This window comes from Aethalodelphis obliquidens, unplaced genomic scaffold (assembly GCF_003676395.1).
Source record: "Aethalodelphis obliquidens isolate GAN/ISIS:26980383/991018 unplaced genomic scaffold, ASM367639v1 scaffold11, whole genome shotgun sequence".
NCBI lineage: Eukaryota > Metazoa > Chordata > Mammalia > Artiodactyla > Delphinidae > Aethalodelphis > Aethalodelphis obliquidens.
The window spans coordinates 13,290,369-13,314,417 of record NW_020837955.1 but is presented as its reverse complement, the minus strand read 5'-3'; the positions used below and the strand labels follow the sequence as shown (position 1 = coordinate 13,314,417).

The 24,049-nt window shown below is 40.3% G+C and overlaps 1 protein-coding gene across 1 annotated transcript in view; it reads right to left on the bottom strand.

The window, feature by feature from the left end:
• PLCE1 (phospholipase C epsilon 1) overlaps window positions 1-24,049 on the bottom strand; it is a 317,648-nt gene that overhangs the window by 30,738 nt on the left and 262,861 nt on the right. Inside the window, exons 14-22 of the mRNA XM_027112091.1 lie at window positions 21,934-22,172; window positions 20,391-20,452; window positions 19,854-20,019; window positions 16,449-16,556; window positions 15,200-15,316; window positions 11,843-12,001; window positions 6,566-6,695; window positions 2,113-2,234; window positions 1,112-1,229 (exon numbers count right to left, since the gene is read on the bottom strand). Of these exons, the coding sequence (XP_026967892.1) occupies window positions 1,112-1,229; window positions 2,113-2,234; window positions 6,566-6,695; window positions 11,843-12,001; window positions 15,200-15,316; window positions 16,449-16,556; window positions 19,854-20,019; window positions 20,391-20,452; window positions 21,934-22,172 (1,221 nt within the window). The remainder of the gene's footprint in view (window positions 1-1,111; window positions 1,230-2,112; window positions 2,235-6,565; window positions 6,696-11,842; window positions 12,002-15,199; window positions 15,317-16,448; window positions 16,557-19,853; window positions 20,020-20,390; window positions 20,453-21,933; window positions 22,173-24,049) is intronic.

The following is a 24,049-nucleotide window of genomic DNA, read 5'->3' as shown; positions in this document are numbered from 1 at the left end:
CTGCTGCTGAAAGTTCTGGAAGAGACTCATACTGAAGCTGAATCTAGAAGTATGCAGTGTTAGCCTGCTGCAGCTGCCTTGCAACCGCAAAGGGAAAAGAGCCAACATAGTAGCAGCAGAGTGAGAAATATGGAGACAGAAAGCCCTGGACCAAGCTGTACCTGAAACTCATATATCCCTTCACTTTTCAACACATAAGCCAATAAATTTCTTCTTTGCTTAAGTAACTTCTGCCACTTTCAAACAAAAGAGTCTTAACTGATATGCTCTGAAACCTTGGGCCAATTATTTCATCTCTCTCAGACTGTTATTTAGAAATGGAGATAAATCCACCTACTCATAGAATTATTATGGAGTCATTTAAGATGATGTACATAAAATACATAGCATAAATCCTGGTATTAAGTGCTTAATAAATTTTAGCTATTAGATGTTATGAATATTATTATTATTAACTATAATGGAGAGACATGATATGATCTGAAAAATGAACATTTTATGGTATTCTCCTCATCAGCATCAAAGCAAATAATAATAAATATTTATTAGATACTGTAACAATGATTTCAGCAACACAATTTAGTTATTTGGAGAGTATTCATGATGCCCAATTAAATAAATAGCATATTTTAATCTTTTGGTATCTTTAAATGTTATAAATGATACTGTCTATTCTTTTTTTTTTTTAACATCTTTATTGGGATATGATTGCTTTACAATGGTGTGTTAGTTTCTGCTTTATAACAGAGTGAATCAGTTATATACTGTCTATTCTTTTTTTTTTAACTTTTATTTTATATTGGAGTACTTGATTAACAACATTGTGTTAGTTTCATGTGTACAGCAAAGTGATTCAGTTATACATACACATGTATCTATTCTTTTCCAAATTATTTTTCCATTTAAGTTGTTACATAATATTGAGCAGAGTTCCCTATGCTATACATTAGGTCCCTGCTGGTTATCCATTTTAAATACAGTGTGTAGATGTAAATCCCAAACTCCCTAACTATTCCCCCCACCTGACTCCCGGCAACCACTAGTTCATTCTCTAAGTCAGTGAGTCTGTTTCTGTTTGTAAATAAGTTCATTTGATACTGTCTATTCTTACCTGGAAACTTTACTGCTTGGCAATAGATGACAAGGTCAGAAAGCTCTGGTGCAATCTGTCTGCTTTCCTTTTTATTCTGAGGAAGATAAAATTCTTCTCCCAGTTCCATGTCATAAACCTAACAAGGGAAAAATGATACTGGTTTACAGGGAAGGTATATGCCACTCACCTTGGAATCCCTAAAGCTCTTTGTTCCTTTCTCATGTCATCACTGTGTTTCACTTGCTCTATCTTATCCATATACATGTCCTAACACCTTCCCTAGAGAAAAGCTTTCTGAGAGCAAGGGCTGAGTCTAACTCATTCTTCGTCTTCCCTCAGAGCACAGTCCAGCGTCTTAAATGTGGAACATTCAACGCATAGTTGTTGAACTAACAGATAGTGGAGTATGTGTCTTCTGTGGCTCAAATTTTTGGCGTATTTTATTATTTTGTTGTCCAACAATGTCACTGTAACTATGTCTATAGATTTGCTCAGAGTCTATACACTGTGAGGCACTTGAGGGTTGGGTCCGGGTATCTCATTTTTCTTTCTATTCTTGTTGTCCTTCCTCTGTTAGCACTTCCCAATCAGCCCTGTTTATCTTCCTGGTCATCCCAAACACCTTTAAAACTTCTAGCAATTCCTTGAATGTACCAGCCTCCTGGTCTGAATGCCCTGTTTCTATCTGCTTCTCAACATCATCATGCTCTGATTACACTGTGTAATCACTGTTCTTTGTACTTATCTACAAGCACTGTTTACATGTTTGTCTCCATGGCCAAATCACCTCCTGCGCTATCTCAGTGCCTGCCACACACTACATCTTCAGTAGGTATTGGCTGGACGAATCGATGACTAACCTTCTATAAATTGCAGATGGGGGTCCCATATCATCACCATATGGACTTTGGTGTCTAAGGGAAAGTGAGCGGAGAGGTGAAGGGAAAGGATAGGGAGGGAGTGAAATCCTATCTGAAACTGACGATCCAAGTGTAATTTAACAGAAACCATTCACCCACCTTTCCTTTGTTGCAAGCAGAGTTATCTGCTTTCTTTATCCTCTTGGGGATTTCTTCATTATACTCAAACTGAAGTTTGTCATTACATGATTTATTTTCAGGTCTGTCTTCTAGAATGTTGTCTGAAAATGAGTTGGCAGGCTTCAGCAAACAAGAACTGAATGCTTCACTTAAGGGCTATGGCTACATCATTGCAAGGATATCCAGGTACTTGTGCTTATCTGTAATGTAAGACTGAGGCACTGGCTACATGTTACCAAAATGATGGCTTGAAGTATAATTTTAAAAATTTGTTAAATGATACATTTATTTTTGATTGAATAGACTAATTTACCGGTAGTTTTGGTACCATATAGACGTAATCTAAATGAGAAAGCTCATTTTCATACAGATGGTTGGAAGTGTGCAAACATTATGGAAGATACCCTGTCAAGAAGCTCTCAGCACACAAGTCTGGGAAGGATTTAGTGGTTGAAGCACTTCTAGATGGTGCAGGCATGATTTAATCACTCTCACTTTAAAATGAAGCTATTAGCTTTTTTTACCTCTAGAAATGTCAAAACCGGAGGGAAAAAGACACTTATTTGCAATGTAGTTTTCACAATTATGCTTAATTGGAAAGTAATTTTTTCATAACTGTCTATCAATTTATTAAGGGAAAATCTTAAGGATAGGAATTAAAATATATCTAAAAATTTCCAAAGTATGACAGATAATCTTATACTTTGCTCTTGTTTTGGTATTACTATTCAAAGTGATTTTAAAGGTGTTAGAGATATAACATGATTATGTTCTTTTAAAAGGAAAAACGAAAAACAAGAAAGCTCATTTCTCACCCATGATTTTACTATCTCATCAGATCACAAATGCTTAGACCAAAATATCCTTATACCAAATCAGGGCCATGCAGGCTGCCAAGAAATAAACGAGATCAATCATTTAATTACATTTTTATTCTTATGAGGGTCACAACTTCATGCTAATCAGGCCTAAGCAAATGGAAACAGAATGCCGACATTCATGCAGTTACAAGGTCAGGTTCAAGTGGCTTTACCTTCCTGACTGTTAGGAACAGGAGAAGCAGTAAGGACATCTGCTACAGAAAAACAGAATCAGAAAGGGGATAAAAGTAAGGAAAATAAAGGCAAAAAGCCAGATAAATTAAACTAAGGTATGAAGCAAAGCATGAATAACAACAGCTTAGATTACAAGGTAAATGAAATAAGAAATCTTCCATCGATGTAATATTTTGACTATTAAGGGATGCAAAGGCTAGCAATAAAAGAAGTGCAAACATTGTTAATGTTAATCACGCTGCCACATTCACATTGCGTATTTTCAGCTACTGATTGTCCTAATACTCCCCAAAATACTTTATGTCAAATGGATATAAATTGATTAATTTGTTAGAATCATGCAGTCATTAGACTTCATATATACGAAGTCATAGAATGTCTATATGAAGTTGGAAATTCAAATCTCTACTCTAGTGCATGTTCAAAGCTAGTCAAGATAAACAGCAAGGTTGGGAAAAAATTAACTGATGTTTATTTAATAAAATTTAATTGAATAAATATTCATCAAGAACTTAGTGGCCAAAAGGCAGAGAAGCAGTTCTTGAAATACTTGAGCCTCATTTGCAACTTCCTTTAGATTTTCTGGAAGTAATTTTGTGCCTAGGAACTATCACATTTTTTCTTTTAAAGCGTTCTTTTTTTAAATTAATGTATTTTATTTTATTTATTTTTGGCTGTGTTGGGTCTTCTTTGCTGTGTGTGGGCTTTCTCTGGTTGTGGCGAGCAGGGGCTACTCTTCGTTGTGGTGCACAGGCTTCTCATTGCGGTGGCTTCTCTTGTTGCAGAGCACGGGCTCTAGGCGTGCAGGTTTCAGTAGTTGTGGCATGCAGGCTTCAGTAGTTGTGGCTCGCGGGCTCTAGAGCGCAGGCTCAGTGGTTGTGGAGCACAGGCTTAAGTTGCTCTGAGGCATGTGGGGTCTTCCCGGACCAGGGCTCGAACCCATGTCCCCTGCATTGGCAGGTGGATTCTTAACCACTGCGCCAGCAGGGAAGCCCAGAACTATCACATTTTTATAGCCAAAAGAGGTTTTAGACGAATTTGCTCATTTTATATATGTGAAAACTGAGGACTAGAGCTGTCACAGAGATAAACTGGGCCACCCAGACTTCAGAGACGGGTTTCTAGCCTGAGGTACCTGCGAGGGGCTCAGAAGGCCTGTGAAAACTCTTGCAATTTTATGTAGAAATTTGAGACCATGTTTATTTCTCTGAGGGGACTGGTCACAGCTTCCATCTCATCCTCAAAGGGATCCATCATTACAAGAAGCTTAGAAACGTTTGGGGTCCTGCTAAGAAGCTGGGAATGGTCCTACCCTTAGCAAGCAGGTTTCTGTTTTCTTCTCATCTCAGCCAGAGAAAGTAAGGTTGAGGGAAGGAGGCAGGGATGAGCTCGGCACCACAAACCATGACCGAAAGTGCAAGACTGTCTGGCATTTAACAGTAGCATCAGGAAGCCTTAATAGGGTAAGCTTAAATAAGTCCCGGCATAATCAACTACAAGGCCTATTTGGGAATCGGCCAGTCAAAGGACTCTTTTCATGAAATGGGAAATTATCATGTGGTGGTATTGGAATTAACTGTCATAGATCATAGATGTTAGTGCTAGAAGGGAGAACATCTGACAACCTGTAACAAAATCTTCCCATTATGCCTCTGAGGGGCCTAAAGTCTAGAGTGGTGAAAAGACATTGACCCAAGGTCTCACAGTCTATTGGAGCAGAACCTGAGGGTGCTTTCCATGTATACCCCACCCCAGCACATGTGGGTTTTTAAAAAGCGTGCAACTGTCCTAGAGATTCAGTGGGGTAGGGTTTAAATTTTACCCTCCTAATTGAAAATAAATCAGAAAGCTCCTTCCCCCACCTTCCCTATGCATTTTGTTATCTGCATATCAAAACTTCCTATACTACTATTACTAATAATTAAGAAAAGTCTTTTCTTTCCTGTTTTCAAAAGTACAGAAAAAAACACAGAAGTATTTTATGATAGAGAGTGAATTTATCTTCCAGAGCACTAACTTCTCACAGGGGCAGATAACATCTGGATTTGGTTGATTTCTTAAATGTGGTTTTCATTTCTTATCAAATAAATTTGTTCTATGAAACAACATTACCATGACTGTGGTAGAGATCCACGGGGAGGAATAAGTCAATATAAAAAGATTCATACTCCCACGACTTCTGAGGAATAGGATACAAGAAATGACCTTGACTCTTTCCCATTTTCTCCCACTTTTGTCCTCCCCATTAGAGAATATGCCCTCGTGTTATCTGATGGGACTTCAGGTCGGGTACATTGGCTTTTAGTTGATTATATGAAGCAATCAACAATTACTAAGGACAAATATTACATGGACAGAGACTAGTATTGTATTTGGGGGCAGAAAGAGGTTGGACTGTAGCTGCTGGCTATGATGGAGGTTCACAAAACCAAACACGACCAGGAGACAATCGTGCTGCGTGAGAAGCAGATATTTGAAGGAGTGTAGCTTGATTCTCTTAATGCAAGTGGTAAACGGTTGCTGGTCTGGGCATATCTGCATGTTAACAAGACAACATCCTACAGAGAAGTAATATAGTCTACATTTATAACGTTTAAATAAACAGGAACTTTGGTCTCTTTTCATTACTGAATATTTGTCTTTCAGAAGTTGCCAAAATTAAACAGTCTACCATCAGCAGTGGTACCTGAGAAAACATTTTGCAATCTCTAGCAAATGACACTAATTTAGTGCAAATGAAACACAACTGAAACCTAATTATCTCCTAAGAAGAATCCTTCACGTTTAATAGGTAAGTAACATCATTCATGTGACTTTTTTGTATTGCACCATTAGCCATCACCCATATCTTTTCGGTGGGGTCAGAAGGAAATGTCTGGTTGGCTTAGTAATGTGAGAACAAGGGAAGGGGGGCGGGGAGTGAAGGGGAGCAGCAGAGAGCACAGGAACGTGATGCTGCCCCCTGCAGGTGGTGCAGGGGAGAGAAAAGAGTCAGCCCTCGTCTACAATTCCTGCCAAGAGCATCCGCTACACCAGATGCTGAAAGGGTGGGAACGGGGTCTCTTTGCAGTAATTCCACCTCTTCCTCTAGAAACTAATTTAGGAACAACCCCTGGATTGCTTCCCACACCCTCCTATTCTTTCCTTGAGTGGTGTCTGTAGTGGCTGACAGAATCCCTTTCCTTGCTTGGTCCTTCTTACTAAGCAGCAGGGTTCCAGAAACTCTTAGATAATATTACAACAATCAGTATTGTTGGTCTATGGAGCAATAGACTTATTGCTAAGTCTATTGCTAAGAAAAAAAAGACACCCAAAAAACCCAGTAGAAAAATCTTCCAGGCACTTCCCTGCGTATAGCATAGGGTTGGCTTTCTTACCGTCAGAGAGGGATTCATAGTCATAATCATATTCGTCCTCTTCATCTTCCTCTTCTTCGTTATTAGCAGGTGGAGGGTTGGCACTGCCACCATTATAAGCCTGAGCTTGCATGGATGCTAGCTGATGAGCCTGTAACATATCAACAATTAAAGACTGCAGATGCCCAGCTACTAAACTTTCATTTATAGCTTACCAAATGACCACCTAAGGCTTACCACAGTCATAAAAAGTGGCTTAACCTAATTTTGATTATTTGAGAAAAGCCCCAAAACTCTACAGTCACTTAAAGCACAACGTCAATGCTTAAGTGAATGTTAACGTCCCTACAGGAGGAAGCCAGGAGCTTTTAGGAAACAATCACAAGGAATCGTGTGTGGTGCCCAGCCATCCAGGTTTCCTAGGACAACCCCACCAGGAGAAACCTGGGTGCTTCAGAGAACCACCATCAATCCCAAATGATGAAGAAGCAAATCAGCCCATCCATTTTGGAAAAGTAAATCTCTGCTAAGAAACCGGGTTTTTTCCCCCTTCTTAAAATAGTATCAAAGGCCTTTGACCTTGAGAAAAATGTTAGAATCCCTATGGATGAGACTAAAAGAATAGTTCGTTTAAATAAAGTTTTTTCAACAGATCTTTATTTGAACCGTCAGTCAGATTAACAAAATAGGCCTAGAGATTTCTGGAAAATTGATGTGTGCTGTCGGGGAGGTCATGTGCTTCTACATTTGACTACAATTACTGTGAAGGAATATCACAGGACACAAGAATAAATATAAATCTGGGAGCCTAGCATAAGGAAATAGTCCAAAATATAGGCAAAGTTACTTGCGTGAATTAAAAACAGGAAGCAACCTAAAAGTTCAACAATAGAGGAATGACGTCAGTAAACTATGGTGTATCTGCTTGAGAGAATAAGACTGGACAAATAATTGTGATATGTATTTATTGAACAAAGGATACAGAATTTTGTGTGTGTGTATAGATATAAATAATATTTAGACATGTAAGCATATACATATATATATCTATGCATATATATATAATTCTATATCCTTTGTTCAATAACTATCTTTCTGTCTACATATAATGATTATAATTATATAAAATGATGTGCATAAAAGGCTAGCTATTAAATGTTAATACGGTAGGGATTCTTGACCTGTTTTTATGGCACAGGCCCCTTAGGCAGTCTGGTGAGGTAAGGTCCCTTCTCAGAATGATATTTTAAATGCATAGAACAAAATACATAAGATTACAAAGGAAAAAAAGAATGTTGATACAGTTATTAAATCTTAAAAAAATTTGTGCTATAGGAATATATGTTTATTTATTAACATAGTAAAAATATATAATGGTAGGTCAAGTAACGTTTCTGAAATAGTGATGAGCACAAATAATTCTTGGAGATATTAGCAACAACTGTGATATAATATGAAACATCTGTGATTTCTACTGGTGACAGAGACATAGATGCTGCCAACTTTACTGTGGTTTGTTCCCTACATTTATAATCAGAGGAAAGGCTAACTTTCAGCTGGAGGTTAGTGAAAATGAAGATGTAATTTTTTTTCGGGAATTCCCTATTGGTCCAGTGGTTAGGACTCTGTGCTTCCACTGCAGGGAGCACGGGTTCAATCCCTGGTTGGGGAACTAAGATCCTGTAAGCTGCATGGCGCAGCCAAAAAAAAATTTAATTTTTTTCATCTAATTTCATGGACCCCCTGAATTCTGTCTGTGGATATTACTAAGGTTAAGAATCCTTGTGATACAAGTTGTGTTTGGCTTTGGAATTATGTGTGTTTTAAAATAATTCTTCCTTAAGCTTTCCGAAATGTGGTTATATTACCTTTATAATAAAAATATATACATAAGGAAGATACAATGTAGGCTATGTTGATATCGAGATAAATCTTTTACATGCAGTCTACTCCAGATAACTGGGCATTGTCTAGGCTCAACGTTTTTATGGAACACTAGCTCCATGCGTGTTAATAGCTGTTATGTAAAAAAATGAGAATTACGGTAACCACAAAACACAATGGAAGTTTAAAAACAGCATCTTACAGAAACTGAGTTTCATAGAGCCTTCATTAAATATGCTAAAGGGCATCACGGTCCTTCAAAGATCTGCAGTGCAGCATTTCCCACACTTATTTAACCAGGAAAATTTTCTTTTCTTTTTTCAGAGTGTCTCACAGGAGTAGCGTTCTTCCAAGCTTTGGGAAATCTGCTCTAGGCACAAGTGAGCTACAAAAGCAAGTCTATCTGTCCTGGATAAGCAAAGGGCCTTCCTGCAGTAAACCGAGAATGATGATGCCAAGAGCCTGGTGGGCCCCCGACAGAAGGTTTTGAGAACTAGTAATGGGGGTGCTGCCGTTCAAAGTCCCACTACCAGCAAATGTCAGAAGGTGGAGTGTCAAGGTCCCTTCGACGCTCAGGTACTTCCCCCAGTGCAGGAAGTATGGGGCAGGTGGCCCAGTGCCAGCCAAGAACTGACTTCCTTATTCTTTGCCATATCCTACTTATTTTGAGGCAGAAGAACAGGACCCCAGCCCTTGATGAAAGCAATTCAGATATAGGTCCGGGGGTTAGAGTGGGGTGTCAGGTGAAGAACTGGCTCACATGGGTCCAGGCAGGAGCCATGTCTCACTTGCTCTGTTCCCCCAGCCCCTAGCACAGCACCTGTCACTGAGCGTGAACTGAGTCTAGCAGGTTGGAGTTCAGGAGACCAAGGGCAGAATACTGGTGATCTGGCGGGGTGTAGTTAAGGATCCTCGGCAAGAGCCTTAGCGCAAGCTTGAGGCAGATGGAGGGCTTCAGAAATCCTGCTCGGAGTCAGTGCCTCCTTGCTGAGGGGGAGCTCCTTGCACAGAAAGGACCCAGACCTTCTAAGTTGGAGGGTTGGTCTGAGCACACTGGAGCTCCTGGCATGCATTCACCCAACCCCGTGTGAACTCAGATCACCTGGTCCAGACCCACAACCTGCCAGGCAATTAAAAGGTCTTGCAGATATGACTGTCAGTAGTCCTTGGGAAATCACGGGGCTCTGGAAGCGATTTTAAAAAACTGAAAATGGGATTATATTGTCTCATTTTTCCAAAAGGAGGAAGAGGCAAGTTGTGGAAGTTGTATGGTAGAAAGTGTCAAAGTAATACCTGACAGAATCTCAGAATGGATTATTTGGTTGTGAGAACACAGGAAATAAAGAGGCGATTAGCAAGAAGCAGCATAGGTTTACTAAGAACAAATCTTCCACACAGTAACCTCTTTGGACTTTGCTGGTAAGGTAACTCACTTTGTGGGAAATAATAGATAAGCAGTATTTTCCAACTTTCAGGGGGATAAGAATTATTTTTAAATAAACAGATTACCAAGTCTTCCTTATGGAAATCCTGATGTAGTTGGGCAGATTTGGGACCTAAGAATCTGTGTCTTTGAAAATGCCCCAGTGATTGTTATCAACGTATCCTACTTCGGTGTTGTCTTTGACAAGGTGTTCCCTGAAGACCTGAATCAGAATCCTGGCTCTGCCACTATGAACTGGGTGGCTTGGAGAAAGTCCCATAAATGCCTAGATCTCAATTTCTATTCTATAAAGAAAGAGGTTGAAGCAGATTCTGCAGAAGTCTTGGCTTCAGAGAAGAGAGCACCAGACAAGAGTGATAATCACCTAAACTTGAGGGAGGTCCTGCAAGAAGGGCCACAGGGCTCTCCACTTGGCCGTCCGGCTCAAGGGCAACTTGGGTGAAGGCACAATTTGGAAAACTGCTAATAAATAATTGGATGACAGATGTCAAAATCCACAAAGAACCTTGTATGCTATAATAACAAACCAAAACCAAGAAGAGCAAGTTTAACAGAGATAAATGTGAGACTCCTGCTACACAAAAGTTTAAAATTAATTGTAAACCTGGAAAAATGGGGAGACTAGGCATAAGTTTAGTCCTGTGAAAATAACTGAACTCTTTGCTCTCCACAAACTCAACATGAGCCTGGTAGGCATTAAAGAATTTCAATAGCGAGAACAGTTCTAGGTTGTGTTAACTGAGGTATAAAGTTCAAATTAAGAGAGGTGATGATTTCACGGTCCTTGTTCTGTCAGACCCTGAGCATTGACTTCTGGAAATCACGTCTTAAGATTCACAAATCTAAGCATATCCACAGATGGAAGAATATCCAAACATTCTTAATGGAAGTGAAGATTAGACGATTGTTCCAAATAGACTACTCAACTAGGTCAAACTGGACTTTCGACTCAATCTGACTTGAAATTAAAAAAAAAAACATTTTATTGGAGTATAGTTGATTTAAAATGTTGTGTTGGTTTCTGCTGTACAGCTCGACTTGACATTTTTTAATCAATGACTTAGGACAAAAATTCCAAATCTGTTGGGCTCATAGAATCCATCTGTTCTCTGGGAACCACTTAAAGCAGAGCTGGAGTAGGGCCTGGAGGCTTGGAGGTGATGCTCAGAGAGAAATTAAAAGCTCTAGGCCGTGACCTAGTTTTACTTTGGACTGTCCACGCGGCCGGGGCTGCACCATTCTAGTCCTGCGGGGGGCTGAGGTTCATGCAGCAACTCTTGGTTGCTGTAATTTTCAAAAGTGGTGTTTCAGGGCCAACAGCGCTCTCCTAAATAGGACAAATAGTTTTGGCAGCTGTCAGTCTGTGGGATGAGTAAGTTCAACCTGGCATATGGACTCAGTGGTCCTGAACCTGAACTTTTTCACAGATCCTTGGGCTGAGGGCCCTCCTATATAGGCAAGTCTGTGGTGCTCGGGAACTAGATCTCCATGGGTGAGGCAGGTACAGAAGTGCCTTGGGGTCCATATGCCACAGTGATACACTGTGCCAACTTCCATGCTGGGAGCACAGGGCTGCTGCTATTGGGGTTCTACTATTGACCTCAGGAGTCATAACCCCATGTCCAAGTGCTCTCCCGACAGGGGACTCTTCTTAAAGCGGACTATAGCGACCACTGTGGGATTGACAGTGGTGAAGCCCAGGCCCAGAGACAAGAGTCACTTATTATCCTGCTCAGAATAAATTAAATAATGAGGTACATTCTACATCAATTTTTCAAAACAAAAGCTTATGTAAGTGGGAAGAGTATTTATCAGTCTATTCAGTGGAAAGCCAAAAATCACATGTATCATTCAGGGAAACTGAATCTTCAAAAACTGGTTACCCATCAGTCATCTGAAAGGTTAGAATGACATGAATTTCTTTGTTCTGGGCACACAGCATACTCATAACTTCTTTAATAAGACAGTACCTTTTGCTTTAATATATCCACCGGTGTCTGATGGGCTTTTAACTTCTTATTTTTGAGAAGTACTTTCCTCCTGAGTTGGTCAGGTGAGGGAAGCATTGGATCATCTGAGAAATCACTCTCAAATAAGAATTTAGCCACCAGTTTTTCTCCAAACACAGTCTAAAAACAATAAAGGAAAACAAGTAATCAATGCCCTTTATCTATACCTGAATCATTAGCTAGATATTTCAGCCCAGTTGAATTGTTCTAAAAATCCTAGGAAGAGAAACTAGGAAAGATGTTGTATCTGTGTGTCCCCCGCCCCCCAGCCCTGAATAGTTTCTTACTGGAAAGAAGGGAAGTGGTTAGAAGGCCAGGAGGAGGGGTCTAGGCCCCTCTCCAGGGGGGCCCAGCTCTAACTATTTAGAAAAATACTCTGGGGTCTGATGTACTAAAGAAGAAAAAGATATTCAGTTAGAGGCTGTGATTTGTAGAATATGGTCTGTTCCAGACATGGGTAAGAAGTCACAAGGATACAAACCTTGAAGTAGGTAGGAAGTGGGGACAAAAATGAAAAATAATAGGGAGAATTTGTCACCACTGAGTATAAGGAACCACAGACAGCATTCTCATAAAGCTTTTCTGAGCACTGGTCTTCAAAGGGAAATGCGTATCCCCCAAGGAGCTGGGTGGTGGGGGAAGGCACAGGATGACCCATTTGGGGTGAGGGTAGAAAACATGTCAGTTTCCATTTCTGGTTATTTTTTAATGAAAAAAAGAACAAAATGGAAGCTTATTAGTGCTTAACGTACAGACTGAAAATGGCACCCTCAGTCTGTATGTCAGGCACTGTTCATGAAGGTCCCTGAGGGACGAGGAGGGAATCTCTTGACGCAGAGGGAGCAAAGGTGAGTCCCTCACATCTTTGTTTGCTAACAGCTTATTGAGATGATGACAGTTTGGGTGCTTTGGTGACGGCATGTGGTTAATTTCACAAAAAGACTTCTCTTTGAAATATTTTGTAATGAGATGAAAAGTGATTATGAAAATCTTTTACAACATATAGAAGCTCACATTTTATATAAGGAGAAAGCAGTAAATTAAAGGAGTATTCTAAGTTATACAATTTTCTTTAAAAAAAAAAAACGTATCCTAAAATTTCGGACTTTTTCTGTGTTTATAGTGGGTAGCTGTACTTTGTTACCAGACGATGATGATGATGATGATAAAATCACTGTTAATCTGTTCCTATATGATAAGGGTAACGTTTTAACACTGAGTGAGAAAGTAATTGCTTTTTAAAAAAAATAAATATTTATTTTATTTATTTATTTTTGGCTGCATTGGGTCTTCGTTGCTGCGCGTGGGCTTTCTCTAGTCGCGGCAAGCGGGGGCTACTCTTCGATGCGGTTCGCGGGCTTCTCATTGCGGTGGCTTCTCTCGTTGCGGAGCACGGGCTCTAGACGCACGGGCTTCAGTAGTTGTGGGACGCGGGCTCAGCAGTTGTGGCTCGTGGGCTCTAGAGCACAGTCTCAGTAGTTGCGGCGCATGGGCTTAGTGCTTAGTTGCTCTGCAGCATGTGGGATCTTCCCAGACCAGGGCTCGAACCCGTGTCCCCTGCATTGGCAGGCAGATTCTTAACCACTGTGCCACCAGGGAAGCCTGAACGTATTTGCTCTTTAGATAAAATCTGTGTTCTGGAAAGAGTAAAGACAGCTGTCTAAAAATATTTCTATTGTGATGTGATTTTGTTGTAGGAAACAATGTGTGTTAACATAAAAACTCTTATGTATGCACACTCAGGCTACCTGGAAGCAGATTTTCTAATGGTTAAAAAATCCTCTAAATGAAGGATTTATTGGAGTCTGAACTCATATGTTAAAAATATAAAAGGCAACACCTCGGACTTCCCTGGTGACGCAGTGGTTGAGAGTCCGCCTGCCGATGCAGGGGACACGGGTTCGTGCCCCGGTCTGGGAAGATCCCACATGCCACGGAGCGGCTGGGCCCGTGAGCCGTGGCCGCTGAGCCTGCGCATCCGGAGCCTGTGCTCTGCAACGGGAGAGGCCACAACAGTGAGAAGCCCGCGTACCGAAAAAAAAAAAAAAAAAAAGGCAACACCTTTTCAATTAGTTTATAAGAAAAGCTGATTGATACCAGGAAACATATAAATTGTCTAGCCAAATTCCAATAAGAACCTTTGCCTCATTAATGGAATTGAGAAATGAGTACCATGATTTAGCAAGTGCAGTTAATGACACCCCTTTTCCATCTGGATACAGGTATCTTTGTAAGGCATTTTTATCAGCTACTATAGCTGTTAAAGCCAAATATTGAAATAATAAACTAAACTTAAAACCAGACATTCAAGTCAGTGATCACAAAAATTTCCAAAATAATGAAGTGTATTTAATCATATTACTCCCACTAAAAATTTAGATAATAAATAAATAAGTTTATTTAAAAATTTTTTTATAATAGCAAAAGGGTTTTTGTATCATTAATAAATAATAGTATTTAAAAGTTATTCTTTACTTTATCCTTTCTATGTTACTCTCTTTTATGTTCTATTTTTGCATGTTTTAATTAATGTATAAAATATGTTAATAAGTAGGATATGTATATAATTTATGAATAAGTCAATACACACACAACAGGAATACACGGTATATTTTACTGATGGGGTATGCAATCAAAAAAGTTTAGAGACCATTATTCTAAATGATGGCAAAGAAAAGGCAACATGAAAGGCTAATTAGTTTTGTTGACGTTAGTATTTGGGGACATTTCCCTCTAGCCATGCCCCTCCCTCCCACTGAGAGCCATGTTCCCATAAACGCCTCTACCAGTGGAGGAAGGAGGAAGTATAATGGCGTATTTGCCCTTAAATCTGTCTGCATTATATTTCCCTTGTATAAGGAAGAGCCGAGTGTTAACAGCACTATTCTGGCCAGTCTAACCTCTTCGCCACCTTGGATCTCCATCTATGAAGTTGGGCCCCAAGAAGATTTGACTTATTTGCCCTGAGATATTTTCAGCTTTTCCACATACAACTGACAGGTGACATCCTGGCATCCCTGATTTGTGGTACCAAAAGTGTTGGAAAGTTGGTCTCTTGTTATCTCCGAAGGTTTTCTGGAAATGCTCAGGAGACCACAGAACAGTGCTTCTATCACTCCAGCTGAAAAGATGGACCACTCAAGAGAGAGCCCAAACTCCCAGGGCATCCCTATTTCTCAGGTCTGAGGGACCTTAACTGTACGCGCTTCACAGCTGAGGTCCAGCTGTGGTGTGGTCCACAGTGGCCCCAAATTAAGCTCAACAACAGTCACAAGACAAAGGCCAAGATACCATCCCGTCATTTAGCTGATACCTTACCTTGAAAATTTCTGCCATTTTTCGTTGCTGAGGCAATGAACAGTGGTTCTCAATAGATATGATGATGGGGAGGTCAGAGTTGATAAAGGCACTGCGATCGATGGCTTCAACCACTTCCTGTGAGAGCCAAAACAGCTCATGAGAGTTCAGATATCTGCCCAAGGTGTCAAAAGGCAAGGCATTTACAGCCACAGAAAGCATCTAAACTGTTTATGCAGAAGACTCTGGCCAAAGTGGTTTTTATCTTTTCAAATGTATTTTCAAGTTAAGCAACAGGCTATTTTCTATAAGTACATTAAACTATTCATATTGAGTATTGTTCACATACTATGAGGAACAGCTATCAGTATCCTGAATTTAACAAATATATATATATATATATACATATATATATATATATACTGAGTATAAGTAAAAGACACTGTTTTAGTTACAGCATCAAAAATGATAAGGCGTAAGATACTTTCCTGCTTTCAAGGAGTTTATAATCAAATCTACTTGGGGCAATAAGACATGTATCACATATTCACATATATTTATGCATGTATGTAAACACAGTTATCAACTACTCCTTCCCTCAATATAGTGTACAAAAAGTTTTAAGAGGGCTGAATAGGAAAATGAGTTAAAAAGAAAATGCATTTTAGCCACCATCTTCACGTACAAGACAGAAATTAAGAAAATTCCTTCCAGCCCAGCCACGGTTCAGAAAAAAATGATGTTACAGCCAAAGACCCTCTGAATGAGGACAGTAATTGCACAATGAACAAATAAACTACTTAGAATTTGCAATAATAATACAGTGAAACCAGTCTTCCCGGGTGGCCAATCTCCCTAGGTGGAATCAATTCTCATTACTTTATAATGTCATTTAATCATCTCCTGACACATGATGTTGGCCTTTGTCAGCAGGACACCGGGAGAAACGACCTTTAATTCCTACAGCAAGAGAACAGACCCTGCCTTTTATATATCATCTTATGATGTAAAAATTTCAACAATATTATTACATGATAACTAATTTAAGGTAATGGTTACTAAACTTTGGTCAAATGAGAATCTAAGGAGAGTTCTAGATCAACTCCTAGGAAAATGAACATGTGTACATCCCACACAATTTGGGGAAGCCTTAAGACCCAGGATAAGAACTCCCAAACTAAGGTATAACTTGGAAGAGTCATTCATTTAAATCACGAATGAAGATAATGACTCTTTGTGATCTGATTTAAAGAAAGTTATGAAGCATTACCTTGAAGGGGATCTTGGTTGTCAGGGTGTGTCCATGATAAATGATGGGCATCCCATCATCTCCGTCCCAGCAGTCCAACTCTACACTCCTACAGCCTTGCAGGAGGACCTGTGGGATCAATGAATGAATCCACCCCAGATGAGCAAATGGAGATAAAGTCTCAAATTAAACCCAGCACAGGCTTCCACATATCAGTGTTCACTCTCCAGGCTAAAACAGAAGGGCCTAAGATTGAAAAGAAATATTACATGTTGGCCGAAGGCCACAATTTATCGGGGTGGGGAAGGGAGAGAATAGATTAAGGTAGAAAGAGTGCTTACCAGAGCTGAATACTATTGGAAGGTAAAATTTGATAGCAAAAACATATGACAATTTTCCCATCAACTTTGGTCCCTCAAGGGACCTACACATGGTGCATCCTGAAATGAGACAGCCAGGCTATAACTCTATCTGGGCAGATGTCAGTGGAGGTGACACAGGTGCTGATGTGGAAATGAGGCCACTGATTCCTTAGTGAACTGGCAAAACATTTATATAAAACCAATCAGGATAAAATCTCCTCTATTTAGACACACATTCTGTCACCACCTAATACCTTTGCTGTGAACATATAGCATGGGAGAAGAGTAGAAGCAGGGAGTTATCAAGGATTTGCCTTGCTGTCTAATCCTAGAACAGTCTCTACAGCAGAGATGACAAATAATCCATAAAGTCCCCTCTGCACACCCATAGCAGTCATCAGTAATCAATCATAATATACTTGCCCTCTAAGCTCTGATGTGTTATCTCACAGCCTCCTCAGCAAAGAACTCCAGGAAACACTACCAGTGAATTAGATGAGATGATACCTATTTGCTTCTCTGGATCTAGAGCTGGAAGCAGAGCTCCTGATATATGTGCTTGGGTTGCATCTCTGTAACGTTTGCTTGGAGCAACTTCTTCCTCCATAGACTGTATTTGTGGACTATCTTAAAGATGACCATATTTTGAAAGGGTCAACCAAAACCAAAGGTGGATATATCTGTGAATAGGCCAACTCTCTGATTTAAGAATTCACCTATTTTCATGTGACAGCAGTCCAGTACTGGGGGCTAGTGGCCATTAGACTTGCTGCAACATAACTTGGATAGTGGAATCCCCCTTATTTTAATGTTTTTATATGAGATACTTGGTAGATTCTTCCCATTGCACAGCATACAGCACCCGGTTTTCCTAGGTGACCTATCTTCCCAGGGGGAACTGATTCTTTGGCAAAGAATCCCAAGGCTATCAGTGTCTGTCAGCACTAGAGTATCTACAGGTGTGTTGCTTTGGGCTGAAAACTGTCGTGTAATATGACAGGTGGGACGTGAGGCTCCCTCATCTCTGTAGTGAGCCTCGCTGGGAAGATGTTCACTGACCGGCAGCAGATGAGATGGGTTTTCAGTATGAAAAGACTAAAGGTCCTTATCAATGTCTGCATGACATTAAGGTTTCCACATGTGGCTAGAATAGGAGAACCAGGGCTGCAAATTCCAGGTGAGAACAGAGCTTTTTCTCACTTCTCATCTGCCCCATACAGTAATCGTGGGAGGTAACTGGGAGAGCTGAGAGAGAGCAGAGAGTGGTAAGAAATGAAATAAAAGGGAGCTTCATACTAAGTTTAATCACATCTGTGAGTCTATTTAAGGGGTTTCTGTGCCTTATTCAAAGGCTGTGACAATCTCTACTTGAGGTGTATGTTAAGGAGTAAAATAAAAACCTCCCTGATGTCAAATATATATGTATATATGCAGTAGGAATTAAAGCTAGGACAATGGTCCCTGCTTATTTTCCTGGGATAAATACACACACAGACACACAGACACACACACACACACACACACACTTCATTTTTTTCCCCTAGAACAATGGATTTCAAACTTCTTTTAACCTTGGAATACTCGGTACAAATGGAGGGCCAATATATAAAGTACATAAAAGAGCAAATCTTGAGTGGCAGTCTGCTCTTCAGTGACTGTCTGCTCTTCTGCGTCAGCAGCTGAGGCCCCTTGACAGAATTCTTATTTTGAAAATCACTACTCTAAGGACACATCTTCATTTCATAATAAAAGCCCTTAGATTTTAGAGTTTAAAATACATACTCCAGGGCTTCCCTGGTGGCGCAGTGGTTAAGAATCTGCCTGCCAATGCAGGGGACACGGGTTCGAGCCCTGGTCCGGGAAGATCCCACATGCTGCGGAGCAACTAAGCCCGTGCACCACAACTACTGAGCCTGCACTCTAGAGCCCGTGAGCCGCAGCTGCTGAGCCCATATGCCACAACTACTAAGCCCGCGCACCTAGAGCCCGTGCTCTTCAACAAAGAGAAGCCATCACAATGAGAAGCCTGCGCACTGCAGTGAAGAGTAGCCCACACTCCACACAGCTAGAGGAAACCCAAAACGCATAGCAACGAAGACCCAATGCAGCCAAAAGTAAAATAAATAAATTAAAAATGGATTTCTATAATAAAATAAAATAAAATACATACTCCATACCAGATAAGCTTTGGGACAGAAGTTTGACCAATGCTTTGAGGAATATATAGACATTTATCAGAATAAAGGAAGCTCAAGTCTGCTGGGTTTGTGTAAAGAGTACAATTTTTACAGTTGGACCCCCCCAACACACACACACACACACACACACACACACACACACACACACACCTGGACGTAGCTAGCTCCTCCCATAATTAACTCACCTTGTGGGAGTTCAGAAAACAGGCAGCATAGACAAGGATGTTGCAGAAAATATAACAGAAGCAACAGACATATGGATCATTGAGAGCTGGATGTTTAGGTCAAAAGGATGTGCTTTTTCTAGTCCAGAGACCCTTCTGAGTTTTCAAGAATATTCCCATGAATTTAAATGTGTAGGGACAGTGCCTGCAGTCTGTAAAATTTTTTTTTGTTGGTTGCCATAGGGATAGATTAATTTTCTGACAAATTGAAAACCAAAACAAACAATATTTTGGGAATAACTTCACAGACAGTTGCATTTTCTGCTATGCTTTCCCACTACAATATATTGATTTATTTAGCATTTAGTGAAGCAATTAGATAGTTTTCCCATGGGAAAATCTAATTTTAGTAGAGGTAGGTCAGACTAACCAGGATCTAAAAGCTATGAGTCTCAAACAACTACTTTTTAAATTTTGCCTAGAATAAAGGTTAAGTGTAGATGGGGCAGGGGGAAGAAACAAAAAGAAGTAAAGAAAACAACTGTATGTATAGGTGGTTTTCCCACACATCATGCTTCCTCACATTTCACAATTAATAGTGTATAAGTTCTTCAAAGGAGTCTGGGGTCAGGCTTTTGTGACTTTGGGGGTTACATAAATAAGGTTTAATGAAAACCATATTCCAAGTGAAATTCTCAGTACCTGGCTGTAGAGTTCTACTGAGGACTCTCCTTTGAGTTGATGGCCTGTGAGGTAGGTATTGTGTGAAGATTCAATGTAATAGTAGGAGAGGGGCAATTGCAATTCTTTAATGTTCTCCTGCGACTCATCATTTTTCGAGGCAAAATTATCTTTATCCATCAGAAACCTAGAGGAAACAAAGTTTCTTAGAATTGCATGGGAAAAATATATACTCTTTTTTTTAAAAAATGGACTATAGTTGACTTCCAATATTATATTAGTTTCAGGTATACAACATATTGATTCAGTATTTTTATATATTATACTCTACATAAAGTTATTATAAAACAATGGCTATATTCCCTGTGCTGTACATTACTTCTTTGTATCATATTTATTTTACACCTTGTAGTTTGTATCTCTTAATCCACTTCCCCTATCTTGCCCCTCTGTCAAACCCTCTCTCCACTGGTAACCACTAGTTTGTTCTCTGCATTTGTAAGTCTGTTTGAAAAATGTATGCTCTTAAATGATGGGCAAAGATTTTTTAAAAGTTACCTTGCAAATCCTTCAAACGACATTAGGCCCTGATGACACATACTAACACTAGGCTCGAACTTCTGCAAGGGATACAAAAAGAGTGTTATTTAAGTAAAGGAAACTAAAGGGAAAAACCACCACATCATTTTTTAAAACTGTTCTGTTTTCATCAGGAAACATCTAAACCAAATATTTGAACTAATTTAGTTATGCAGTGGTAAGGTCTAGTTTTTTAGTCTAAAAGAAAACATTAATTATGTGTGAGTTTATTATACGAAGCATATTTATTTAAGAGAAAAAAGGAGAGTGGGAGAAAAGAATAAGACTGATTTATATGAAAACAAACGATAGCGGTTTATCCAGGTGAAGATGGGGATCATAACGGCAGCTACCATAGAGTTGGTGGGAGGTGAAATGCAAGAATCCACATGGAATCCTCGGTACTTGCGCTCCATCATATTATAGCGAGCGCACAATCACGTGATCTTAACCTTACATTTTTAGCATTGCCAGTGATCAAGTCCAGTTGGTGGCCAGCTAGTCCACTGATTCCCAATCAGCTGACAAGGCAGGCTGAAAACCTAGACTAATTCTGCTGCACGTGGCGCAGGCACAAGGAACATCTTGCTGCCCCCTAGCTCCTGCCGCCCCCTAGTGGAAGCCATCACCGCCTCTCGCCTGGGTTACTGTGACAGCTTCCTACCCGGTCTCTCTGCTTTCCTCCTTCCCTAGCACAGTTTATACTGCAGTGGGGCCAGGGTGACCTCTTAAAAACACAAATCAAATCATGTTATTGCCCTGCTCAAAAGTCTCCAATAGCTTCCCATCTCACATGGACTCGAGTCAAATTCCTTCCCATGGCCTAAAATACCTGGATGATTCGGCCCCTGCCCACCTGTCTGAAATCATGTCAGCTATTGTCCCTCTGGCATTTGTTATTCCTCACAGACTCCAAGCTCGCTCCTGCTTGCTACTCCCTGTCTGGAATGCTCTTTCCTCAGACCTTCACGTGGCTTATGCATTCAGGGCTCAGCCCAAGTGTCACCTCCCCACAGTGGCCTTTGCTTACTCCTCTCAGCCCTCCTGCATCACTCCATCCCCTTACTCTGCTCAATTTTTTCAGAACCCATTATTACCTGAAATTACTTTATATTTTTATTCATTTATTGTCTGCCACACCCACTAGAATGGAACTAGTATATTTCCAGGTCCTGGAACAGAGCCAGGTCCATAGTACAAGCTAATAAACATTTGTTAAACAATCAAAGTGGTTGACAACCTAACTGCTAATTCTACTGCATGTGCTAGAACTACAAGAAGCGATCATGTACTGATTCCTTACAGTAGTCACCGAGTAAGAGAAGGCTTAGGACCTATGCTAATCATATGTTAAATAAGAACACATATATTTGGTATTTAAAAAAAAAAAAACCCAACCCTCTATTTCGGTCCTAGACTTAAAGGTGTTAGAAGGAAATATAGAAAGAGTAAATGTTTACAGAAAATAATTAGCATAGTTAGAGGCTTTGCACACTTGCTTGCATACCAAATGGGTACAAACCTGGATGATGCTGAGGATTTCATCGTAAGTGTAGTGTTCTCCTTGGCAATTCACTAGGAAGTCATTGAGCTGGAGGATGCCAACTCCAAACACGCCCAGGGATGTGCTCTCCACCCCAGTGCCATTTGTCACGATACTTGCAGCAGCAATGGCATCAGAGATCTGCCTCTGGTTGTCGGACAGCTGCTGTTTACTCTTAATGAATAACCCCAAATCGGAGACATTTCTGGTCAACAAATCTGAAAGAGAACCACCCACAGAACATGGACAGGCTAGCCAGCGTCTTTTATAAAGTTCATCTTAGAGATAATGGTGTTGTGGAAATATTAAGCTGGAGAAACTCTTCACTAATCTGTCTAAACAAGCCATCAAACTCAGTGGAGTTTGATGGAATATAGTTGAAGGAATAAAGTTCACATAGTTGAAGGAATAAACAAAAATGAATCAATGAATAAATAAAAGAAACTAAGAGAGAGCGAGGTCAAAGATTTTGAAAGCCCATAAGATTAAGTATTAGATGGAAACTAAATGTAAATTTATTTGGGGACTTCAGGCTGTATTCAGTCTTTGGTTTTTGAGACTAGCTACTTCTACATCTTTATGTTTGCAGAAATGGAAGACGTACCCTTAAGATTACAGTTTTTTCTGTACTTTAAAAGTGTAACTGTAAACATTTGTGTGCAGGTTTCTGTGTGAACACAAGTTTTCAGCTCATTTGGGTAAACGCCAAGGAGTACAACTGCTGGATCACATGATAAGAGTACGTTTAGTTTTGTAGGAAACTGACAAATTCTCTTCTGAGGTGGCTGTACCATTTTACATTTTCACCAGCAATGCCCTGATTGCTCCACATGTGCACCCATTTTGGTATGGCCAGTCATTTTCATTCTAACCACCTTGGAGGACAGTCAGTTTCTTGCAGAGCTAAACACAGACTTATCATATGATCCAGCCACTGCATTCCTAGGTGTCTACCCAAGTGAGCTGAAAACTTACCTCCACAAAAACTCTGCACACCAAATATTTATAGCAGCTTTATACATAACTGCTAAAACTTGGAAGCAACCAAGATGTCTTTCAACAGGACAAATATCCATACAACAAAATATTATTCAGCAAAAAAAGAAATGACCGATCAAACTATGAAAAGACATCGAGAAACCTTAAATGCATATTGCTCAGTGAAAGGAGCTAGTGTGAAAAGGCTACATACTATATGATCCCAACTATATGACATTCTGGGAAAGTCAAAACTATGGAGACATGGGCTTCCCTGGTGGCGCAGTGGTTGAGAGTCCGCCTGCCGATGCAGGGGACACGGGTTCGTGCCCCGGTCCGGGAAGATCCCACATGCCGCGGAGCGGCTGGGCCCTTGAGCCATGGCTGCTGAGCCTGCGCGTCCGGAGCCTGTGCTCCGCAACAGGAGAGGCTTGCGTACCGCAAAAACAAACAAAAAAACAAACAAAAAAACTATGGAGACAGGAAAAAGATCAGTGGTTGCCAGGTTCAGAAGCAGAGTGGGAGCAATGAAAAGATGGAGCACAGGGGATCTTTAGGGCAGTGGAACTATTTATTCTGTATACTTCTGTAATGGTAGATACATGTCATTATACTTTTGTCAAAGCCCCTAGAATGGGCTTCCCTGGTGATGCAGTGGTTGAGAGTCTGCCTGCCGATGCAGGGGACACGGGTTCGTGCCCCGGTCCGGGAAGATCCCACATGCCGCGGAACGGCTGGGCCCGTGAGCCATGGCTGCTGAGCCTGAGCGTCCGGAGCCTGTGCTCCACAACGGGAGAGGCCACAACAGTGAGAGGCCCACATACCGCAATAAAAAAACAAAACAAAACAAAACAAAAAACCCTAGAATGTACAATACAGTGAACACTAATGTCAATTATGGACTTCAGTTAATATATTAATATTGGCTCAACTGTAACAAATATACCACACTAATACAAGATATTACTAAGGGAGGGAACTGTATGTGTGTGTGGGAGGGTATACGGGAACTCTCTGTACTTTTCCCTCATTTTTCTGTTAACCTAAAACTGTTCTAAAAAATAAAGTCTATTAATTTTATAAAAAGTGTCACTACTGGGCTAGTCCATAGTTATGC